This window comes from Nerophis ophidion, linkage group LG11 (assembly GCF_033978795.1).
Source record: "Nerophis ophidion isolate RoL-2023_Sa linkage group LG11, RoL_Noph_v1.0, whole genome shotgun sequence".
Lineage (NCBI taxonomy): Eukaryota > Metazoa > Chordata > Actinopteri > Syngnathiformes > Syngnathidae > Nerophis > Nerophis ophidion.
In genome coordinates this window covers 51,361,832-51,381,977 of record NC_084621.1, presented here as the reverse complement: position 1 = coordinate 51,381,977, position 20,146 = coordinate 51,361,832, and the positions used below count along the sequence as shown (strand labels likewise).

Here is a 20,146-nt window from a genome sequence, read left to right as displayed (position 1 = left end):
ACTACGAAAGTCCTGCAGTCCTGGGTTCAAATCCAGGCTCGGGTTCTTTCAGTGTGGAGTTTGCATGTTCTCCCCGTGAATGCGTGGGTTCCCTCCGGGTACTCCGGCTTCCTCCCACTTCCAAAGACATGCACCTGGGGATAGGTTGATTGGCAACACTAAATTGGCCCTAGTGTGTGAATGTGAGTGAGAATGTTGTCTGTCTATCTGTGTTGGCCCTGCGATGAGCTGGTGATTTGTCCAGGGTGTACCCCGCCTTCCGCCCGATTGTAGCTGAGATAGGCGCCAGCGCCCCCCGCGACCCCGAAAGGGAATAAGCGGTAGAAAATGGATGGATGGATGGGTTAGAAAATCCTTCCTCACAAAAACAGATACTCATCTGCATTGTAGGCCACCTAAAATGTAGTATGACTAAGCACACAATCTGTTTTATTGGTTTCACTAATGTGATGCAATATGTAACAACAGTTAACTGGTATCATTCACATGTTAATAATGCAAACAAACATTGTAAAATGTATGCAAAGGAATTCAAAAAGAGAGTGACAGACATAAAAGGGCAGTGTTAAAAATGGTAGCAATGACAAAGACAAAGCGTAGGGAAAAAGAACAAAGGGGTAGAAACGAAGGAAGATGAATAGCGGTCTTAAGCTTGGTGGAACAGCGAATGATTTAGACTGAGGCAGGCAGCTAATATAATCAAACGTCAAACAGATCTTAGTTTGGCCCCAGATGGGTACTGCTGATCAGAGGTTCATGGCTTCCTAATTTAATCAATGTGACTGGGTTGTGGAAAAGCACAGGTAGGGAGCTACTTAATGCATCTATCATCATAAACTCATGGGGCACTTATGTGGTTAAAATGAGCTACAGCCATATTTTAACAATTAAAATACCTGGAAACGACTGCCTTTCGACACTGGCACAAAAGAAAGCACTTAAGTTTAAGAAAAGAAAGTCAGTTCTTTCTCAAGATGGGTATTGGTGGGTATTTGGCGCCCTCTACAGGGCACCATGACAATGCAGCATTTTATGAAGCTATGCAATGTTTTAGAATGTCATACAATAACTTTTTTAAACGTTTTACTTGGACGTCATTTATTCATGCTAAAGAGTTTTACTCTAAAGTACCACCCACAGGGTTTATTTCAAAGTCAAATTTGTCCATGAGCACACCAGTCGGAGTCTCCTCAATCATCTTTGCACAAATGATCACTGGATGTTATTATAACAAACCACTCCTTTTTAAGGGGGACCATTAACCGTGCAGGGGTCAAAATAAATTGCTTGACTCATTTGCGTGTATATATGATAAATGAAATATTTTTTTGTGATTAATCATTAAACAATGAAAAAACAAAAGCATGACTAAATGATAAGACGCTACAGTATATTTGTTTCTTCACATCCTGCTTCATCCTTATACATGTAAAAAACATACATATGTATTCATTTTTAATCTGGTTATTTAGACATGTTTTCTCAGTCACCAGTCAATTACAGCATATACAAACAATCATTTACACTCACATTCACAACTATCTGTAATTAATGTACTCACACTGGGCCTTAAGTGTGTAAAACTTCACATTGAGTGTTTATTTTGGGATTTTGCAGGTGTCTGACAAGTACAGTTTTACAGTAAATGACAAACAATTCTAACAAACATACTTCAAGTATTTACAGATCCATGATATTGTTGCCCTCGCTTTTTGTAAGCATCTTCAGTATTAATCACCTACATTGCACAATGTGTATCAGCTATGGTATTATAAAAGGTACTGACCCCTAGTACAATCTACATATCTTTACTAATCCTGAGGGAGATTCCTTTAATGTGTTTCATGATGTGTGGTAGTATTACTTACATTGAAGCTTTGGCCTGCATTAAGTGTAACTTTATCATTGAGGTCATCCATGCCAAAAGAGGTGGTCTCTGTCTGCAAAAAGGAAGGGAAAGCTCACATGCAACATCCACATGCTAAGCCATGCATTATTTGTCCCAAGTTACGCAAGGAGGAAGTATGGATGCATACACAACTCTAAGTTACCAAATTATTCTCACCTTGGACTTTCTCCTGCCAAGCTGGAATAAACCAAAAAGACCTTTTTTAGTCCCTGTGTCTAAACTGACGGCGCTGGAGCAGATGGTGTCTGGCAAAACAAGACAAAACCACATAAGAAAACGGTAACACTGAAGCAACTGAACTGACATAAGAATAACCCTAGTAACGTCTGGGTTGGGAATTCAGTGCCACTGAAGGGTTATACAAATGTATATATAAAATATTAGTGTTGAACATAAATGTTGAGGGGATTATTACTGTATTACTAATTCAACTGGACTGACTGAAAATAATGTTGGGCTTGCTGATACATTGCAATGGTTATTCAGCAGAGGGCGATACAGGTCCAATTGTTTCTAAGAAAAATCTATGTAAACCAATAAAAAGCTTCACTACAACTAATGGTTTTGGACATGCAGTCTAGGATGGATTACAATACAAAAACAAAAGGTTAACAGTGAATTATAGGTAAGCCTCACTGAAAATTAGCACCCAAGGAAAAAAAAGCAGGGTTATAGAGCAAGGAGCATTTTGTTGGTTATAAGAACCAGCATTAAGGTTGTAACCAGGACATGACTAATACCTGAGTTGTTTAGAGCAGGAATGGAAGCCAGACTAGGCTGCAGAACTGGAAAAAATGACAAGGTTTGAAAATCAAAAATCCATCAAAAACATATTTGCTTTTTTAGGTTCTCTTGAGATAAGATAAGAATCTTTACTGTCCTTGTACGCTCATAAACGGTACAGAAGTTCAACAACATTTGGGAACAGTTTCTCCCCTCATTGTAAAACGGGTAAATGGAAAGATAATTATAAAATGAAAATATAGAAAAAAATGTAGAAGACAAATATAATAACTGGAATCCTATACACAAATTACACAGAAAGACAATGGCAGCAGGAGGATGAAGACTGTATTTACCAATTGTCGGTTAACAAAACTGACTACTTTAAAATATGACAGATTTAAGATAATAGTACTTAAAATGCAGGACATTTTATACCCACAAAAATTTGTATAATTTGCCACCATATTCACAAAACAGCAACAGCACACATTTTATTTGATTAGTATGTGCTGCTGAGTGAGTATGTCTCTAAAAGCAAGTCACAAAATAAATATTTTAAATACTGTGGTGCTGGTATGAGAGCTGAGAAGGAACATTGTATATTCATTCTAGGTAATGAGTGAAAGGATTGTCAATATTTACCTTGACTCTTATCAAGAACATACAGCTCCTTGATTCCAAGCTGTGTTAAAGATTTGTCCAGTGGTAACTCTTCGCGACTGATGCTGTCCTTGAGGAGCTGGACACTTGTAGGGTCTAACTCGCACTTTTCACAAATAACCGGTTTCAGGGCCTGGAGTGGTACCGACGGGTTGACCCGTACCACTGCCTTCTGACCGCCGTGATAGTTCAGCATCAAACGCACTGTTTTCTGGAGACAGAAAATGTTGGTAAAATTAGGACATTTATATATTTATGTTACATTTATAAAACTCATTGATGCAATTAGACAGGAATTCAATGGCAGTTGTTGCACGAGAGGAATTCCCATTGGGAATTACAAAGATAAATAGTGACAATAAAGTTGTATGTATATATTGTTCACCATACAGTATTTTATACACACATTATATTTTTAGTAATTAAGGGTCTGTATCTGGGACCACAGGCACATTTTGTACCATATTGTGTAAATTCCAGGAATGTTTGTCACACATTGCAGTAATGCAAAGAATTTAGTACCCAAGATCCCAGAGTAAGCTCAACAAGTACCTCAAGCACAACAGCATTAGGGGTGTCCCAATTCAACATTGACATCGGATATCGGTTCGATAGCAGTGGCTTACATGTAAAATCTCCTATATAAAGGGATACAAGTAGTCTTGCTACTCTAAATCACGTTTACTTGCGCAAAAATGGACAGCCAGCTACATCTAAATGTCCACCAGCAAGCAAACAAGGTTGGTCTTTTTTGTATTTTAGTGAAGTCATTTACAAAAGGTAAACATGGTAAGGCTAAGGCTATTAGAAGGCAACAGCTACACGACACATGAGCAGACAACATAGCTTACAAGCTTGACACACATAGTGAGTTTTAAAAATGTAATAATATTACATTCTAAAACAAGACTTGTCAATATAGGCAAGTATCAAATTATTGTAGTTGCATATCACTTACAAATGCAAAATCTCCAAAGCAGAAACATAATAGAAAGTATTACCAAATGTGTCGCATTGTTTAACTTACCGAGTTATGTGCTCAATTTAATGAAATATTTTGGCCATTAGTTGTCGTAAAATAAAAAATAAAAAGTACCAGTCCACTTAACCTTAAAGACAGCATAAGTCCATTCCAAACCGTTAAATGAATGTTAGTGTTTTTCATACCCACCATTGTTGTTAAAGTAATTTCACCTGATCAAGCCTTTCTAACATTCCACACTACAAATTAATAAAAGTATGTATGATTCCTGCTAATATTGTATTTGCTCAATATCAGCGACGACCAAAACTCATTAATGCTTCAATATCGGTGTTGTATCGGAAGTAAAAAAGTTGTATTGGGACATCCCTAGATAGCATATAGATAATTCAAATACAGTAAGATATGCACAGAGTGGTGTATATTCTAATAGAAAAATATATTAGAAATAGAATGGAATAATAAAATAGAATATATTGTGATCCTGTAGTGTTCGTGTGAGCCTGTTGTTTGTAGTAATGTGTGCTGGTATGACAAAAAAGTTCCTCAAATCCCTAACCAGTATGTGTAATTGTCCAATTTTAAGATAGGACATCAAAAGGGCTTGAAGGATTTTTGACACATCCTGTTATTTTTACAGCAGTATAAAATAAAATCAAATACGGTACTTATAAAAATACATTTCACCAGCCCCTCCAACTACATGACCTATTGTGCATTTGAGAAAAAAATCTATACGTTTCAAAGACAAAAATGCTGAATGGTCATGCTTTCTTTCAGTTGGACTTCTTTGCAGAACAGAAATAAAAACATTAAGTGAAGGGCACACCATTTTAAAAAATACAACAAGCAAATGTAATTAAAGTATTAACACAAGTTATTTGGATGCTGCTGAATGAATACTGAACTTGAAAATCCCACAAGTTCGTAAAGAATCATTGACCTCCGACCTTCAAATACAAATTCAGATGTAAAAGCAAAATAAAAACAAAAAAAACAGACCAAAAGAGCAGCTTTTGCAAAGCCTCTTCAGTTAATCTGACAAGAGGTTGTACAATTTCAAAAGTCACCCATGCATTATTCTGTTTTACAGTAGTTAATAGACATAAATAACAGCAATATTGGCCACAGTTCATAGTCAAATGCGAGTATTCACATTGGTTAGTCAGATTTACTATTGTGTACAGTGTAGTCATCTAAATATTATAAAGTTACTTTATACTGTAGACTGAAATAGGGTCAGTACCTGGCCACAGGCCAGTAAATGTTCACATGGAGCGATCACAGCCAATGAGTCCTGACACGGGCAGAGAAATAATGCATGGTAACCAAAGGTAAAACACTCATCAAATATTCAAACTGTGGGGGAAGATAAGAGACGTGGCAAGGAAGGAGGGAGAGGGTAAAATATACAGATGTACAAGCAAAAATTAAAAAAATAAATAAAAACAAAAGCCAAGAATGAACCTCAAAACACACAACACCAAACTCCTGCCTTACCTAGGCCCCTTACACGCCTTGCTTTCTGCTGGTAGTCAGAGGCCAAAATTATATTTGAGGTAGATAGAGCGTAAGGTAGTGTGCATTAGATAGTATAATCAAGTTTACTAATACACAAATAACCTGTTTTAATGGCTACATTTAAAACATACATGATACTGTACAGAATGTGTTTGATATTAAAAACCTTTGACAACATTAAAATGACAAACTAGATCACCTCAGGGACTTTAGGTGCTGGTCTGCGAAGCACCGCTTTCTCTTCGCAGGCTTTCTCCTTGATGAGAACACAGGCCACATTGAGCGAGCCCAGCAGTAAGTTGGGCTTGAACCCTAAAGAGTGGCCTTCGGGTGACAACAGCTCCAGTATGTGCAGTGCTGGATTCAGATGGTAGCGGCTACACAGATCAACCAGCAAGTCCATCAGCGCCTTACTGAGAGAGGTAGCAATGAGTGAGGGGAGAAGGCAACAGGGGGAAGAAAGTGAAAGAAGTAAAAAGAGGGAGGAGAGGAGGAATGGTGGGAGGGAGTTTGGAAGAAAGAACCACAGAAGAGATGAGGGGTGAATATTGGGTTACAAAGCCAATCTACATGTAGCTTTAGTTCCAGTAAAATACAATACTAAATACAAAACAGACTTTCACCTGATGACCTCATAATTGCTGCATCAGTTTGTTAGCAAAAAACACTGCAAAAGTGGCCTTTCCCACTTAACTTATTCAAGTGGTATTAGCTGATAACTCATAAGTAGAGCTGCACCTATCAAATGTTTTAGTAATCAAGTACTCGATCAAATATTGCGATTGATAATTCGAGTAATCCAATCAATCATATTTTTGCTTCATTTTTTATTTTTTGTGTGTCCTGTCCAGCTTCTCAGGCAAATTATATTGTTGATGTAGATGCCCATATCGGCTTTGAAACTTTTATTAGTAGATTGCACAGTTCAGTACATATTCCGTACAATTGACCACTAAATGGTCGAATAAGTTTTTCAAGTTGTTTAAGTCGGGGTCCACGTAAATCAATTCCATCCATCCATCCATTCATTTACTACCGTTTATTCCCTTTCGGGGTCGCGGGGGGCGCTGGCGCCTATCTCAGCTACAATCGGGCGGAAGGCGGGGTACACCCTGGACAAGTCGCCACCACATCGCAGGGCCAACACAGATAGACAGAAAACATTCACACTCACATTCACACACTAGGGCCAATTTAGTGTTGCCAATCAACCTATCCCCAGGTGCATGTCTTTGGAGGTGGGAGGAAGCCGGAGTACCCGGAGGGAACCCACGCATTCACAGGGAGAACATGGAAACTCCACACAGAAAGATCCCAAACCTGGATTTGAACCCAGGACTGCAGGACCTTCGTATTGTGAGGCAGACGCACTAACCCTTCTGCCACCGTGAAGCCGTAAATCACTTCATGGTACAAATATATACTATCAGCATAATACAGTCATCACACAGGTTAATCATCAGAGTATATACATTGAATTATTTACATTTACAATCTGGGGGGTGGGATGAGGAGGGTTTGGTTGATATCAGCACTTCAGTCATCAAGAATTGCATCATCAGAGAAATGGACATTGAAACAGTGTAGGCCTTACTTAATAGGATATGTACAGCGAGCAGAGAACATAATGAGTTCAAATAGCATAAGAACAAGTATATACATGAGAAATACATTTGATTATTTACATTTGGTTATTGACAATCCGGGGACATGGTAGGTGAAGGGGTGAGGTTGTTAGTTGCAAAGAGGTGTTGTTTTAGAGCGGTTTTGAAGGAGGATAGAGATGCACTCACTATTACACCTGTTGGGAGTGGATTCCACATTGATGTGGCATAGAAAGAGAATGAGTTAAGACCTTTGTTAGATCGGAATCTGTGTTTAACGTGGTTTGTGGAGCTTCCCCTGGTGTTGTGGTTATGGCGGTCATTTACTACGTAAAGGAAGTAGTTTGACATGTACTTCGGTATCAGGGAGGTGTAGCGGATTTTATAGACTAGGCTCAGTGTAAGTTGTTTTACTGTCCTCCACCCTGAGCCAGCCCACTTTGGAGAAGTGGGTTGGAGTGAGGTGTGATCTGGGGTGGAGGTCTAGAAGTAACCTGACTAGCTTGTTCTGGGATGTTTGGAGTCTAGATTTGAGGGTTTTAGAGGTGCTGGGGTACCAAGAGGTGCAAGCATAATCGAAAAAGGGTTGAACGAGAGTTTTCACTAGAATCTTCAAGATTCTATAGAGAAACCTCGTTCTTTGGTTGACCTTTTTGAATACCTTGGTTGCCATTTTATCACAGGAAAGATTAGCCTCTACAATGGAACCTATGCAGTGAGCTCATCTTTCCTTGTGATAACAATGTCAGCCACTTTTATAGTGAAGTAACTGACTTTCTTAAGGTTTATGTGGGACCCAAATAGGATGGATAGGCTGTACAAATGTACTTTACAAAAGAGAAGTGTGGGATACTTCACGTTGCCTTATTCGTATTTTGACTTTATTAAGTGGATTTATATTATTTGGTGCAGCCGGGCCGAAGAAATATATTTTCGTAATTAAGGTTTATTAATTATACATGTTAAGATGAATTGTAATTAAAATCTGCAGTGTGTGAAAATACCATTTAAACATCACAAAATGCCACAAATTTAGTCGGAATATCTTCGGCAACTTCCATAGATTCTTTGTCACTGTAATAGCGCCTCTGCACTCTGACCATATTAAAAGAAAGGGGAATACTGGAAATACGCAAAAATTGTAAAGAGATGTGCTGTCTATCATTCACAATCCTTACGTAAGAAAAGCATTCAAAATCGTAAATAAATAGCTTACAATTGAGTCAACAGATCAAGGGTCCTCCATTGTGTCCATAAAACCCCGGGAAAACCATCCAGAAACCACTTACATTTACATGTCCTAACCTGAAAATTAACCAAGTATAAGTGATACTGCTGTTATGAGCGCAAATGCAGACGGTCTATTTTTGCGCCGCACTGAGACCAGTGAGCTAACGCTATATTACGCCGTTATTAATGACACACTAAGCAAGCGGCTGCTTCTGTTTCGTCTCAAACTTGCTAAAAGTACATTTTAGATTATAACTCATGCATCTCTCACCTGATATTAGACAAATGTGACCATGGACCGAGAAGCTGGTTGACTTTTACATCCCCTAGATCAGTGGTTCTCAACCTTTTTTCCATTTATGTACCCACTCTGTGAAATTTTTTTTTAATTGAAGTACCTCCTAATCATAGCAAAGCATTTTTGGTTGAATAAGAGATAAAGAAGTAAAATATAGCACTATGTCATCAGTTTCTGATTTATTAAATTGTATAACAGTGCAAAATATTGCTCATTTGTAGTGGTCTTTATTGAACTATTTGGAAAAAAGATATAAAAATAACTAAAAACTTGTTGAAAAATAAACAATTGATTCATCCATCCATCCATCCATCCATTTTCTACCGCTTATTCCCTTTTGGGGTCGCTGGCGCCTATCTCAGCTACAATCGGGCGGAAGGCAGGGTACACCTTGGACAAGTCGCCACCTCTAAATAAAGATTTCTACACATATAAGTAATCATCAACGTAAAGTGCCCTCTTTGGGGATTGTATTACAGATCCATCTGGATTCATGAACTTAATTCTAAACATTTCTTCACAAAAAAAGAAATCTTTAACATCAATATTTATAGAACATGTCCACAAAAAGTCGAGCTGTCAACACTGAATATTGCATACCGGTAGTTACATTTATTTTCACAGATAAAGTTAAAGTACCAATGATTGTCACACACATACTAGATGTGGCGAAATTATTCTCTGCATTTGACCCATCACCTTTGATCACCCCCTGGGAGGTGAGGGGAGCAGTGGGCGGCAGCGGTGCCGCGCCTGGGAATCATTTATGGTGATTTAACCCCCAATTCCAACCCTTAATGCTGAGTGCCAAGCAGGGAGGTAACGGGTCCCATTTTTATAGTCTTTGGTATGACTCGGCCGGGATTTGAACTCACGACCTGCCGATCTCAGGGCGGCCACTCTAACCACTAGGTCACTGAGTAGCATTTATGAACTCACATTCATATTTTGTTGAAGTATTATTCAATAAATATATTTATAAAGGATTTTTGAATTGTTGCTATTTGTAGAATATTTTTAAAAAATGTCGCGTACCACTTGGCATACCTTCAAGTACCCCCAGAGGTATGCGTACCCCCATTTGAGAACCACTGCCCCTAGATGGAAGAAAAGACGTAGTTGCGGTAACTTTTTTTTAATCTTTCGTGAGGATTGCGCTTAAATCTATCTAAATTGAATTATGTGAGCGTCCCGTTGGTAAGCATCTGGGTGAGAGTAAAAATTGTACAGTGTTTGTTTTATCATGGTTAGTTTGTATGTTTAGCACCTACCAATGTTGCTAATGCTCAGGTGTTTCAATAAACCTGCATCAGTTTAGCACTCGGGTTTGAAAACTTATTGGTCATCCACTTTGTGTTCAGACTCAAAAATATAGGGTTCTGGGTCATAATTTTTTCTCAAGTAATTGTTGCTGGCTCTCACAAAGTATGCTAGTTTAGCATTGTTGATTAGGAAGGGATCTGTGGTTCCAATTGCTACTTCACTGATCATGTGACTGGCTTTCTCATTAACTCTCAAAATGGCTCGGGAATCTTTGTGAGATTTATACTATTTTGCTCGTATTTATTTATTTGCAAAGTCTTTTGGTGTCATAAATCAAATATATATGATACTAACTTCAATTTAGTGAACTTATTTTTACACTCTACTGGTACTTTAAAGCATTAGGATGGCGGACAAGCACCCACACAAACACACACTTTATGTTGGCTCCTCAATAGTTAAAGTTGATAATAACCAGTTTTCATAATAGAAACCAATACATATCATTTAAATATTGAGATTATTCCTTGGTGAGGAACAGCCTTTAAGAAAAAATAAATCCTTTAAAGAAAAGTATCCTAATCTTAACAAGATATGAATGTTAAATATTATTTTATCAAGACTGCCAAAAGGAAACACGTTAATTTATGTGATTAAAACAGACAAACAAACAAAGAAATAATACCCCAAAAAATGTGCAGATGAACAGACTTGGTGTTCCTCACCAGGGAGCAATCCCTGGTTTTCTGCCAGAAAGGAGAGCGTAATTCATTAGGGGCTGTGAGCTAAAAGCTCAGCTTCCATCTGTGCACTCTGAGACAAAGCTTCTGCTGAGACTGGAAATAGGTCCCTTGAAATGGCCCCACTGGCACAGAAACCCAAACAGACCAGGAGAGGACAAACCTATAAAAAAGTCTCTTACTGTTGACTGCAGTGAACACAACACGAACAATAGCCACAAAGCACCAACAACATGATTATAAAACAACTTCAGGTATGCACGATTGATAGGTATCAAGTTTTTATTCAGAGGATTAGTGTAATAAACGCAAAAAATATATAATTCTGCTCTCACCTCCCATCCTCTGTTAGAGATGTCCGGTAGCCTTGTGGTAGAGTCAGCTCAAAATCTACAGACGGTCTAATCAGGTTCTCTTTGAGGTCCATGGCCAGTGTTCCACCCCCATCAGGTACATTGTTTGTAAGGATGCGGCGGGGGGCCGGTTGGGGGGGTTGTGGTGGAGGTGGGGCCCGCGCCTTCATTCTCCTAAAGTGCCAAATTAAAATATAGTTTAGGGGTAATTAACATCTATTATTCCACAAAAGAAATATGTAGTTCAGCTAGAATGGTAGACTGATGAAATCAAACAATTGTTTACACATAATGGTAGACTGATGAAAACAATCAACTAAATCATATTTAGAATAGTTTTGCCTATTCTCATTTTGTATGATGCAACAGTCAAAAGATACGTTGAAATGATGCTGAAAGAAACATGCATGCACACCTGTTTATAAATCAGACAGATATTTGATCAACGCAATGCACTTTCTCCAAATGACAAACTTGAATTTGTTTTAAATGAAAGACACTTAAAATTCAAACATTCACCAACACATTATAAGACTTTAATATTTGAGCAGTAAAACTTAACTGTATTTGTAGTAATGCGATCCTAAGGTGTGGACTGAGTTAACTCCGTTTGTGGTTGTTACTATTTCTGTAACAATTTAATGTGCTGTTGAAACCTGTAAACAGTACTTCCAGCTGATTTGCCAAAAAACTAAACACTAATAGCTCTTGTATACCTTCACACACTCCCCTCCAGTCTCAACAACACAAATATTAGATTAGATAACAATAGGAAAACACCCCACTTACGTCAGAAGGAGTCCTTGTGTAGATTAAATGTTCTACAATTGTTGACAATCAGTGTTTAAAAATTCAGTTCCAAGGATTTGTCACTCACACTCGACAGAATTAGAGTGTGTGATCTGATACACATTAGTCAAGGTATTCCAGCTTAGTAAAAGACCTAGGAAGGGGAATGCAAGATCATCACAAAGCAAGCGGACTCTAACCTTAAGTTAATCATTGACAGTCAAGCAAGCAATCAACTAAATGATAACGAAACATAAAAAGTGGTGTCACTGCACAAATCGATTTATAATTAGGAATTTGATCACACCGCGCTCTGAGTGCCCTGGATAATAAATATATTAATTTAGTTATTTAATATCTAATGTTTGGTGTCTTTGAAAAAAAGCAAAGGTTGACTCAATGGGACTGTGCCGAGGCCAGGCATAACTATAGCCCAATGAAATATTTTTTATTCCAGATTCCGTATGTAAGTGTGACAGTACAAACCAATATTTAAAACAATAAAAGCTGAGCCATTAAAACTGATGGAATAGTAAGACTAAAACACAATCAGTAAAGCATAAGAAACACAGAACATGCAAAAGTAGTGGGTTTTCTAACCTTATTTAAAAGGGGAACTGCAGTTTCTATTTTTAACTTTGCATATCATTTATCTGTCAGCCCAAAAAAATTATTTTTTTCCCGCTTAAAAATTAAATTCTTACATGAGAAAAGAACAGAAGTCTTTTTTTATGGTGTATTCTAAATGAATAAAAAACGACAAGTACAACACACCTAACAACAATGTAACTAACGGGAGTCATCTATTCCGCTTTTAAAGTCATCTAAAAAACATTCAAAAAACGCAAGAAATAAGCCTTTTACATTATTACCAACATTGTTACACTAAGAGTTAACGCCGAGGATCTATTTTTATGAAGTACTTTTTTATCACGGAGGTACTGCAGGTCTACTGAGCCAGTGATTTGCTGCATTGCATCTGAGTTAGTGAAAGTTAATGCTATATCACAAATCATGCTTTGCACTTGTATAGTAGAAAGTTGTGGTCATAAACCGGTCAACTTTGAAGTTCAACTTAGACCTGAAGACAGAAGTCAGGACGCTATTACAAGGCGTTACTTGTACAATATCAGTGCTAACTACTTGCAAGTGGCTGAGACTGCAATCATTTAGCACCGAAACGATGCACTGATAGCTTCTTATTTCAGCCTGGTTATTCCCATTTACCCTGGTACTGGTGCCATTAAGGAACCAGGTCTTGGTGCCCATGCTGAGTCTCACCGTCACATGTTACAGCAGTCAAGTGAGAGCTCAAATACAAACAACTGTGGTTGTTTTTAAAGGGCTGTATACAGTACTGTAAATAAAGTTGGTATGGTATGGTACAACACACTTTTCTAGCCTTCACAATAAAAAGTGCTGTGCTTACAAGACTGCAAGTATTTCGTAAGTTTATAATTGTATAATTTAGAATTTTTGTTGAAAAATGGACCATGAACAAATGATCATATAATAAATTATAAATTGCAAAATTGAGGGGAAAAAATATAGTACATTTTCCATAATTGTTCAGACCTAGCGTTATGGGACCTTGGACAATATGTGAAACCCAAAGTGCCTCTAAGTCATGTGGCTGCAGCCCAGCAAAACTGTTTTGTAACTACAATAATTGTTTCCCCTGGCTGATCAAAGGATCTAGTCAAATGGCTATTCAGTCATCAGGGAGTACATAACACGTCATGTGAGTGGCTGCTTCATGTGACAAATTTGGTTCACAAAACAATGAGCTACTATTCTCTCATGAAAAGCACTAATTGGGAACGGACGAGAGAGTAAAAAAGGGATCAGTAATTGACCTGAAAAAAAATAATCTGTAGCTTGCTCTATTATAATTATGCACTAATAGATCAGTTATATGTTTGATGTGTCATGTGTGTATACTAAGGGAGAAAAATACATGTACTTAAAATGTGGTCACATATGAACTTGAATCATTTGCTACTTCAAAACATACCCTAACTGTACAACACTCTGCCACAATGGGCACACTTGAGTTTTAACTCCTTTAATGCAGCCGGCACAATGTCAGTAACCCACACTGGATTCAGGCACTCCCTACACACTAAACACACATACACTTCTACCTAGCCAGCATTCCACTTGGGTGTCATGGTGTCTCCATGGCAACCTATATTTACACCCCTTGACTGCTGAGGAGTGCAGACCTCAGTTTTGTAGCAGCTGTGGATTTTGAATACATTAACACAACAACTGAATGACCAGAAACATAAAAGAGCGACAAAGACATCTACAACATAACTTGTCATAAACACATGAACAACGTTGGGAAATTTCCTCCAAATAGGCAGAGATACTCATATTACCAGGCAATGTTGAAATACATTCTGTGAAGATCCAAGTTAAAGATGGAACATTATGATGACTGTTATTGTATTGACAATTGACCTGTTCACGTTCCAGCACACATAAGCATACTGTAAAAGGGAAACCCCATCACAAAAGAGAGGGGCCACATAAGAAAAAGAGAAAAATGAAAAAAATTTTTTTTTAAAAAAGGTAAATGAGATGGATGGAACCCTGGTTGCAATTTAGTTATGGATTCGTTGAATGTATGCAAAGCGCAGTTTTTTTTTTCCCTAAACCTTTATTTATAAACTGCAACATTTACAAACAGCTGAGAAACCCTTTTCAAAATAAGTACAAAAACAGTACAAAACAGCACCAGGGCGGCGCTGAGAGTACGTCTCATGAGGTGGCAGTAAGCCAGCCAATGATGTGTCATGTGAAGCTCACGTGATCACGCCGTATCATTTCCTTGGAAACATTCGAAAAATGGCGGAGGAAAACAGGAGCCATAGTTCAGCGGAGAAACATCTCGAGGTTATTGCTTCAATGGAGAAAAGTGTACGACCTATGTCGTCCAAAGTGTCGGAACACTTTACTTTAAAGACTTCAAAGAAGACATTTCCTGAAAAACGTGCGGCATGGACGTCGCGTGGCACGGAAGGACAGCATTGCTTCGGCAGCACCTGAAGCGGAGCCATGTGGGAGCCATGGATGAAGGGAAGGACTCACGGTACGTAACTTTTTAAAGTCCGGAGTCCGAATATATTGATCCGTTGTGTCCGTCTTTGTGTGTTTCAATCTTTTGTTAACGAGGAGATTTTTATTTAAGGAAGCGCAGCAGCAACTGTTGTGTATTGTGTCCATCATTTCCTCATGTGTCATGTCTTTTTATTTTTTCGGACTATAATGTGCAATAATGTTATATGTGTATATGTATATATGTGCATATATGCATGTGTGTGGATATATATACATGTATATAGATATATCTCTTATTTGCTATATTTTTTGTACTATTTATATTACCAAATTGTGTATGCACCTTAGGGGATCTACTCCAATTTCGTTGTTCTTTAAACCTGTTCACTGCAATAATGACAATAAAACTCTATTCTATTCTATTAACTTTCAGAGTGTTAGGAACTTCTTGGATAGTGCGGCGACTTCATTTTCTGTGTTGTTTTGAGTCGCAACAGGCATTCATTAGTTCAGCTTTTTTGTGAGTAACGTTAACGTTATCCCTTTGTTGCAACGCGGGGCTGATAATGTGTCTCTGGCACATTTGACTCCGTTTTGAGAGAGAAAACGCACGTTTACCAATTTCGAAATAAACGTAACGGACAGAAATATCTCAGGATGGTTTCATATTGGATCAATGTAGCCGCGCCCCATAAAGCTATATAAATCTATTTAGACTTGAGTGACGGTTTAGTAAAACTAAACGTTAAGAAGGTACTGGAATATTTCATGCTATTATTCCGAGGTAGCCGAAAGTGAATCTTTTATCATTCACAACAGAAACATGTACTATATCTGATCCAGTTCAGATCTGATGAGTTGCATTTCTGTGTTGTTGGTGTATTCTGCAACTCCAATGTCCATTTATTTAATTTAGCAGTTTTTTTTAATGTGGTGGCATATTTGCCTTTTACGTCAGAAATGATTAATTAAATCAACTGGGTATGTATTGAGTTACATGTAAATGATGCTACTATGTACATTTATTATATGGTTTCTCTCATTTCAGAAAGAAAAGAGCCAGCATTAGAGACTTGGTACAAAGGAAGGTGCGCACACCACTGATGCTGACTGATGCTATGCTAAATATGTTGAAACTGACATGAGGCGACTATCAATGGTGGAGGATGAAGGTTTTAGACAAATGATTCACCTCCTCAACCCTGGTTACCCTCGAGGAACCATTTTAACAAGCTGATGGAGAGGAAGTACGAGCAGACATGCCATGCTGTGTAGACTTACATAAAAGCCACCCAGAGCAAAATTGCTCTCACTACTGATGTGTGGACAAGTGTAGCCACCTTGGCAATACATACCGTTACATTGGAGACGAATGGAACATGAATTCAATCTGCCTTACGACCACGCCACTAGAGGAAAGACATTCAGCATCCAACATTGCAGAATGGTTGGAATAGGTAATAGCCAGGTTTGAAATTACCCTAAGCAAAATAATTGCTATTGTCCAGGACAATGGTGCACTTTATAAAAAAATAACATTTTTCTAACACTTTCCTTGTTTTATTTGGCAAGTCGAAAGGACATGGTGCCAGTATGCTGTTTTTTAAAATAAAGTATTGGAAAAGATATAAATGTAGTTTGTCTCTTTTATCCGATTATTAATCGATTAATAATCGACAGATGAATCGATTATCAAATTAATCTTAGTTGCAACCCTAATATGTACACACATATATACAGTATATGTATATATATACAGTATATATATATACATATATACAGTATATATATATACATATATACAGTATATATATATATATATATATATATATATATATATATATATATATATATATATATATATATATATATATATATATATATATATATATATATACACACACACACATAAATATATATACACACACACATACATATACGCGTGTGTACATATATATTGTACAGGGACGGCGTGGCGCAGTGGGAGAGTGGCCGTGCGCAACCCGAAGGTCACTGGTTCAAATCCCACCTAGAACCAACCTCGTCATGTCCGTTGTGTCCTGAGCAAGACACTTCACCCTTGCTCCTGATGGGTGCTGGTTGGCCCCTTGCATGGCAGCTCCCTCCATCAGTGTGTGAATGTGTGTGTGAATGGGTAAATGTGGAAGTAGTGTCAAAGCGCTTTGAGTACCTTGAAGGTAGAAAAGCGCTATGCAAGTACAACCCATTTATCATTTTATATATATATATATATATATATATATATATATATATATATATATATATATGTGCGTGTGTATATATATGTGTATATATACACATATACACACACACACACATATATATATACATACATATATATACACACACACACACACACACATATATATACTATGTATACATATATATACACATATATATATATATATATATATATATATATATAAACATATTTTACTTATTATCATTAATTGTATGACATCTTTAGTTGAGAATATTTCCGATTTGACTGCAAAATTGTACAAACCCCGTTTCCACATTAGTTGGGAAATTGTGTTAGATGTAAATATAAATGGAATACAGTGATTTGCAAATCCTTTTCAACCCATATTCAGTTGAATGCACTAACTACAAAGGCAAGATATTTGATGTTTAAACTCATAAACTTTATTTTTTTTGCAAATAATAATAAACTTTGAATTTCATGGCTGCAACACGTACCAAGATAATTGGGGAAGGGCATGTTCACCACTGTGTTACATCACCTTTTCTTTTAACAACACTCAATAAACGTTTGGGAACTGAGGAAACTAATTGTAGAAGCTTTGAAAGTGAAATTCTTTCCCATTCTTGTTTTATGTAGAGCTTTATTCGTTCAACAGTCCGGGGTCTCCGCTGTCGTATTTTATGCTTCATAATGCGCCACACATTTTCGATGGGAGACAGGTCTGGACTGCAGGCTGGCCAGGAAAGTACCCGCAATCTTTTACTACGAAACCACGCTGTTGTAACACGTGGCTTGGCATTGTCTTGCTGAAATAAGCAGGGGCGTTCATGATAACGGTGCTTGGACGACAACATATGTTGCTCCAAAACCTGTATGGACCATTCGGCATTAATGGTGCCTTCACAGATGTGTAAGTTGCCCATGCCTAGGGCACTAATTCTACCCCATACCATCACAGATGCTGGCTTTTGAACTTCGCGCCTATAACATTCCAGATGGTTATTTTCCCCTTTGTTCCGGAGGACACCACGTGTACAGTTTCCAAATATAATTTGAAATGTGGCGTCGTCAGACAACAGAACACTTTTCCACATTGCATCAGTCCATCTTAGATGAGCTTGGGCCGAGCGAAGCCGGCGGCGTTTCTTGGAGTTGTTGATAAATGGGTTTTGCTTTGCATAGCAGAGTTTTAACTTGGATTTACAGATGTAGCGACCAACTGTAGTTACTGACAGTGGTTTTATGAAGTGTTCCTGAGCCCATGTGGTGATATCCTTTACACACTGATGTCTGTTTTTGATGCAGTCCGTAATATCATCGCTTACGTGCAGTGATTTTTTTCAGATTCTCTGAACCTTTTGATGATTTTATGGACCGTAGATGGTAAAATCCCTGAATTCCTTGCAATAGGTCGTTGAGAAATGTTGTTCTAAAACTGTTCGACAATTTGCTTTAAAATTGGTGACCCTCACCCCATCCTTGTTTGTGAATTACTTAGCATTTAATTGAAGCTGTTTTTATACCCAATCATGGCACCCACCTGTTCCCAATTAGCCTGCACACCTGTGGGATGTTCCAAATAACTGTTTGATGAGCATTCCTCAACTTTATCAGTATTTATGGCCACCTTTCCCAACTTCTTTGTCACGTGTTGCTGGCATCAAATTCTAAGGTTAATGATTATTTGCCAAAAAAGTATTTTTTATCAGTTTGAACATCAAATATGTTGGCTTCGTAGCATATTCAACTGAATATGGGTTGAAAATGATTTGCAAATCATTGTATTCCGTTTATATTTATATCTAACACAATTTCCCAACTCATATGGAAACAGGGTTTGTATGTAAAAAGAATCGCCTCAAAGGGAAAATACCGAATGCTGGTCCGTCTTTCTTGGTGACAAACCCACATACCTCAGTGACTAACATGACAGCAGGTTTCCAAAAATAAATCTGCTGTCCCCAACAGCTGCATAATATAGACACGACTGTAGATGCTTGACACTGATAACACAAGCTATTTATTAAACAGTATCCAACAACCCAGTATAAATGCTTTAATACTTCTAACAATTAATGTGCATTAAGTAAGTAGTTTTAAGCAGTCTTCTATCAGTTGAAGAAAAAAGCTGTATAATGTGTACGACTGGCTTCAATCAAAAAAGGTGCTGTTGATTCAGTCTTAACTAGTTTGTGGTCAAAATAACTACTGTAGGAAGCTGAGCTGCATCCACAATATAGCAACTCCGCCAGGCCAAATGATTCTGTTCAAATAAAACTGGCTGTAAAATAGGAGCTTAGAGCTCTCAGAGCGAGATTCTCTAATCATAATATAAATATCTAAAATAACTATGATTGACTAAATAAAGCAATTTCTACAGAAATTGCATGTGAATGCTCCAATGCTACAGCTGAACTGAAATGCTGATAGAATGTAAAACGGATTTAAGAATAGTTTGAATGTTGAAGAGCTGATGCTGATGCTATTTAAATGTATTTAATATACTTAAATGGAGAAATGGATTAAATCCATGATTATTAGGTTATAAAATCTGAATTTAGTTAAAATACAAGCGTAACATGGTATGGTAACAGAGGAAAAATCAAGCTAACTTTAGCAGGTTAAGATCAAGCATACTTTTAAGAGGGCGCAAGGTATCAGAATCTATGCTTAGGTTAATAAGTACAAAATTTGCTAAAATGCTAGTATAAAACATTAGCATGCTAACATTAACATGGCAACAGGGAAACAGCTAGCATACCTTTACGATGGCATGAA

The 20,146-nt window shown here is 37.5% G+C and overlaps 1 protein-coding gene across 6 annotated transcripts in view; it reads right to left on the bottom strand.

Annotated features, from left to right (window-relative positions):
* Positions 1-20,146, bottom strand: part of cobl (cordon-bleu WH2 repeat protein) — a 111,186-nt gene that overhangs the window by 67,003 nt on the left and 24,037 nt on the right. For 3 of the 6 annotated variants that reach the window (XM_061916212.1, XM_061916213.1, XM_061916217.1), the window contains exons 3-8: positions 11,269-11,460; positions 5,998-6,211; positions 3,278-3,506; positions 2,650-2,694; positions 2,066-2,154; positions 1,869-1,940 (exon numbers count right to left, since the gene is read on the bottom strand). In XM_061916212.1, coding sequence (XP_061772196.1) covers positions 1,869-1,940; positions 2,066-2,154; positions 2,650-2,694; positions 3,278-3,506; positions 5,998-6,211; positions 11,269-11,460 — 841 coding nt within the window. Of the gene's footprint in view, positions 1-1,868; positions 1,941-2,065; positions 2,155-2,649; positions 2,695-3,277; positions 3,507-5,997; positions 6,212-11,268; positions 11,461-12,075; positions 12,213-20,146 lie in introns of those variants that run through there. The other 3 variants (XM_061916215.1, XM_061916216.1, XM_061916218.1) reach the window with 3 other exon arrangements.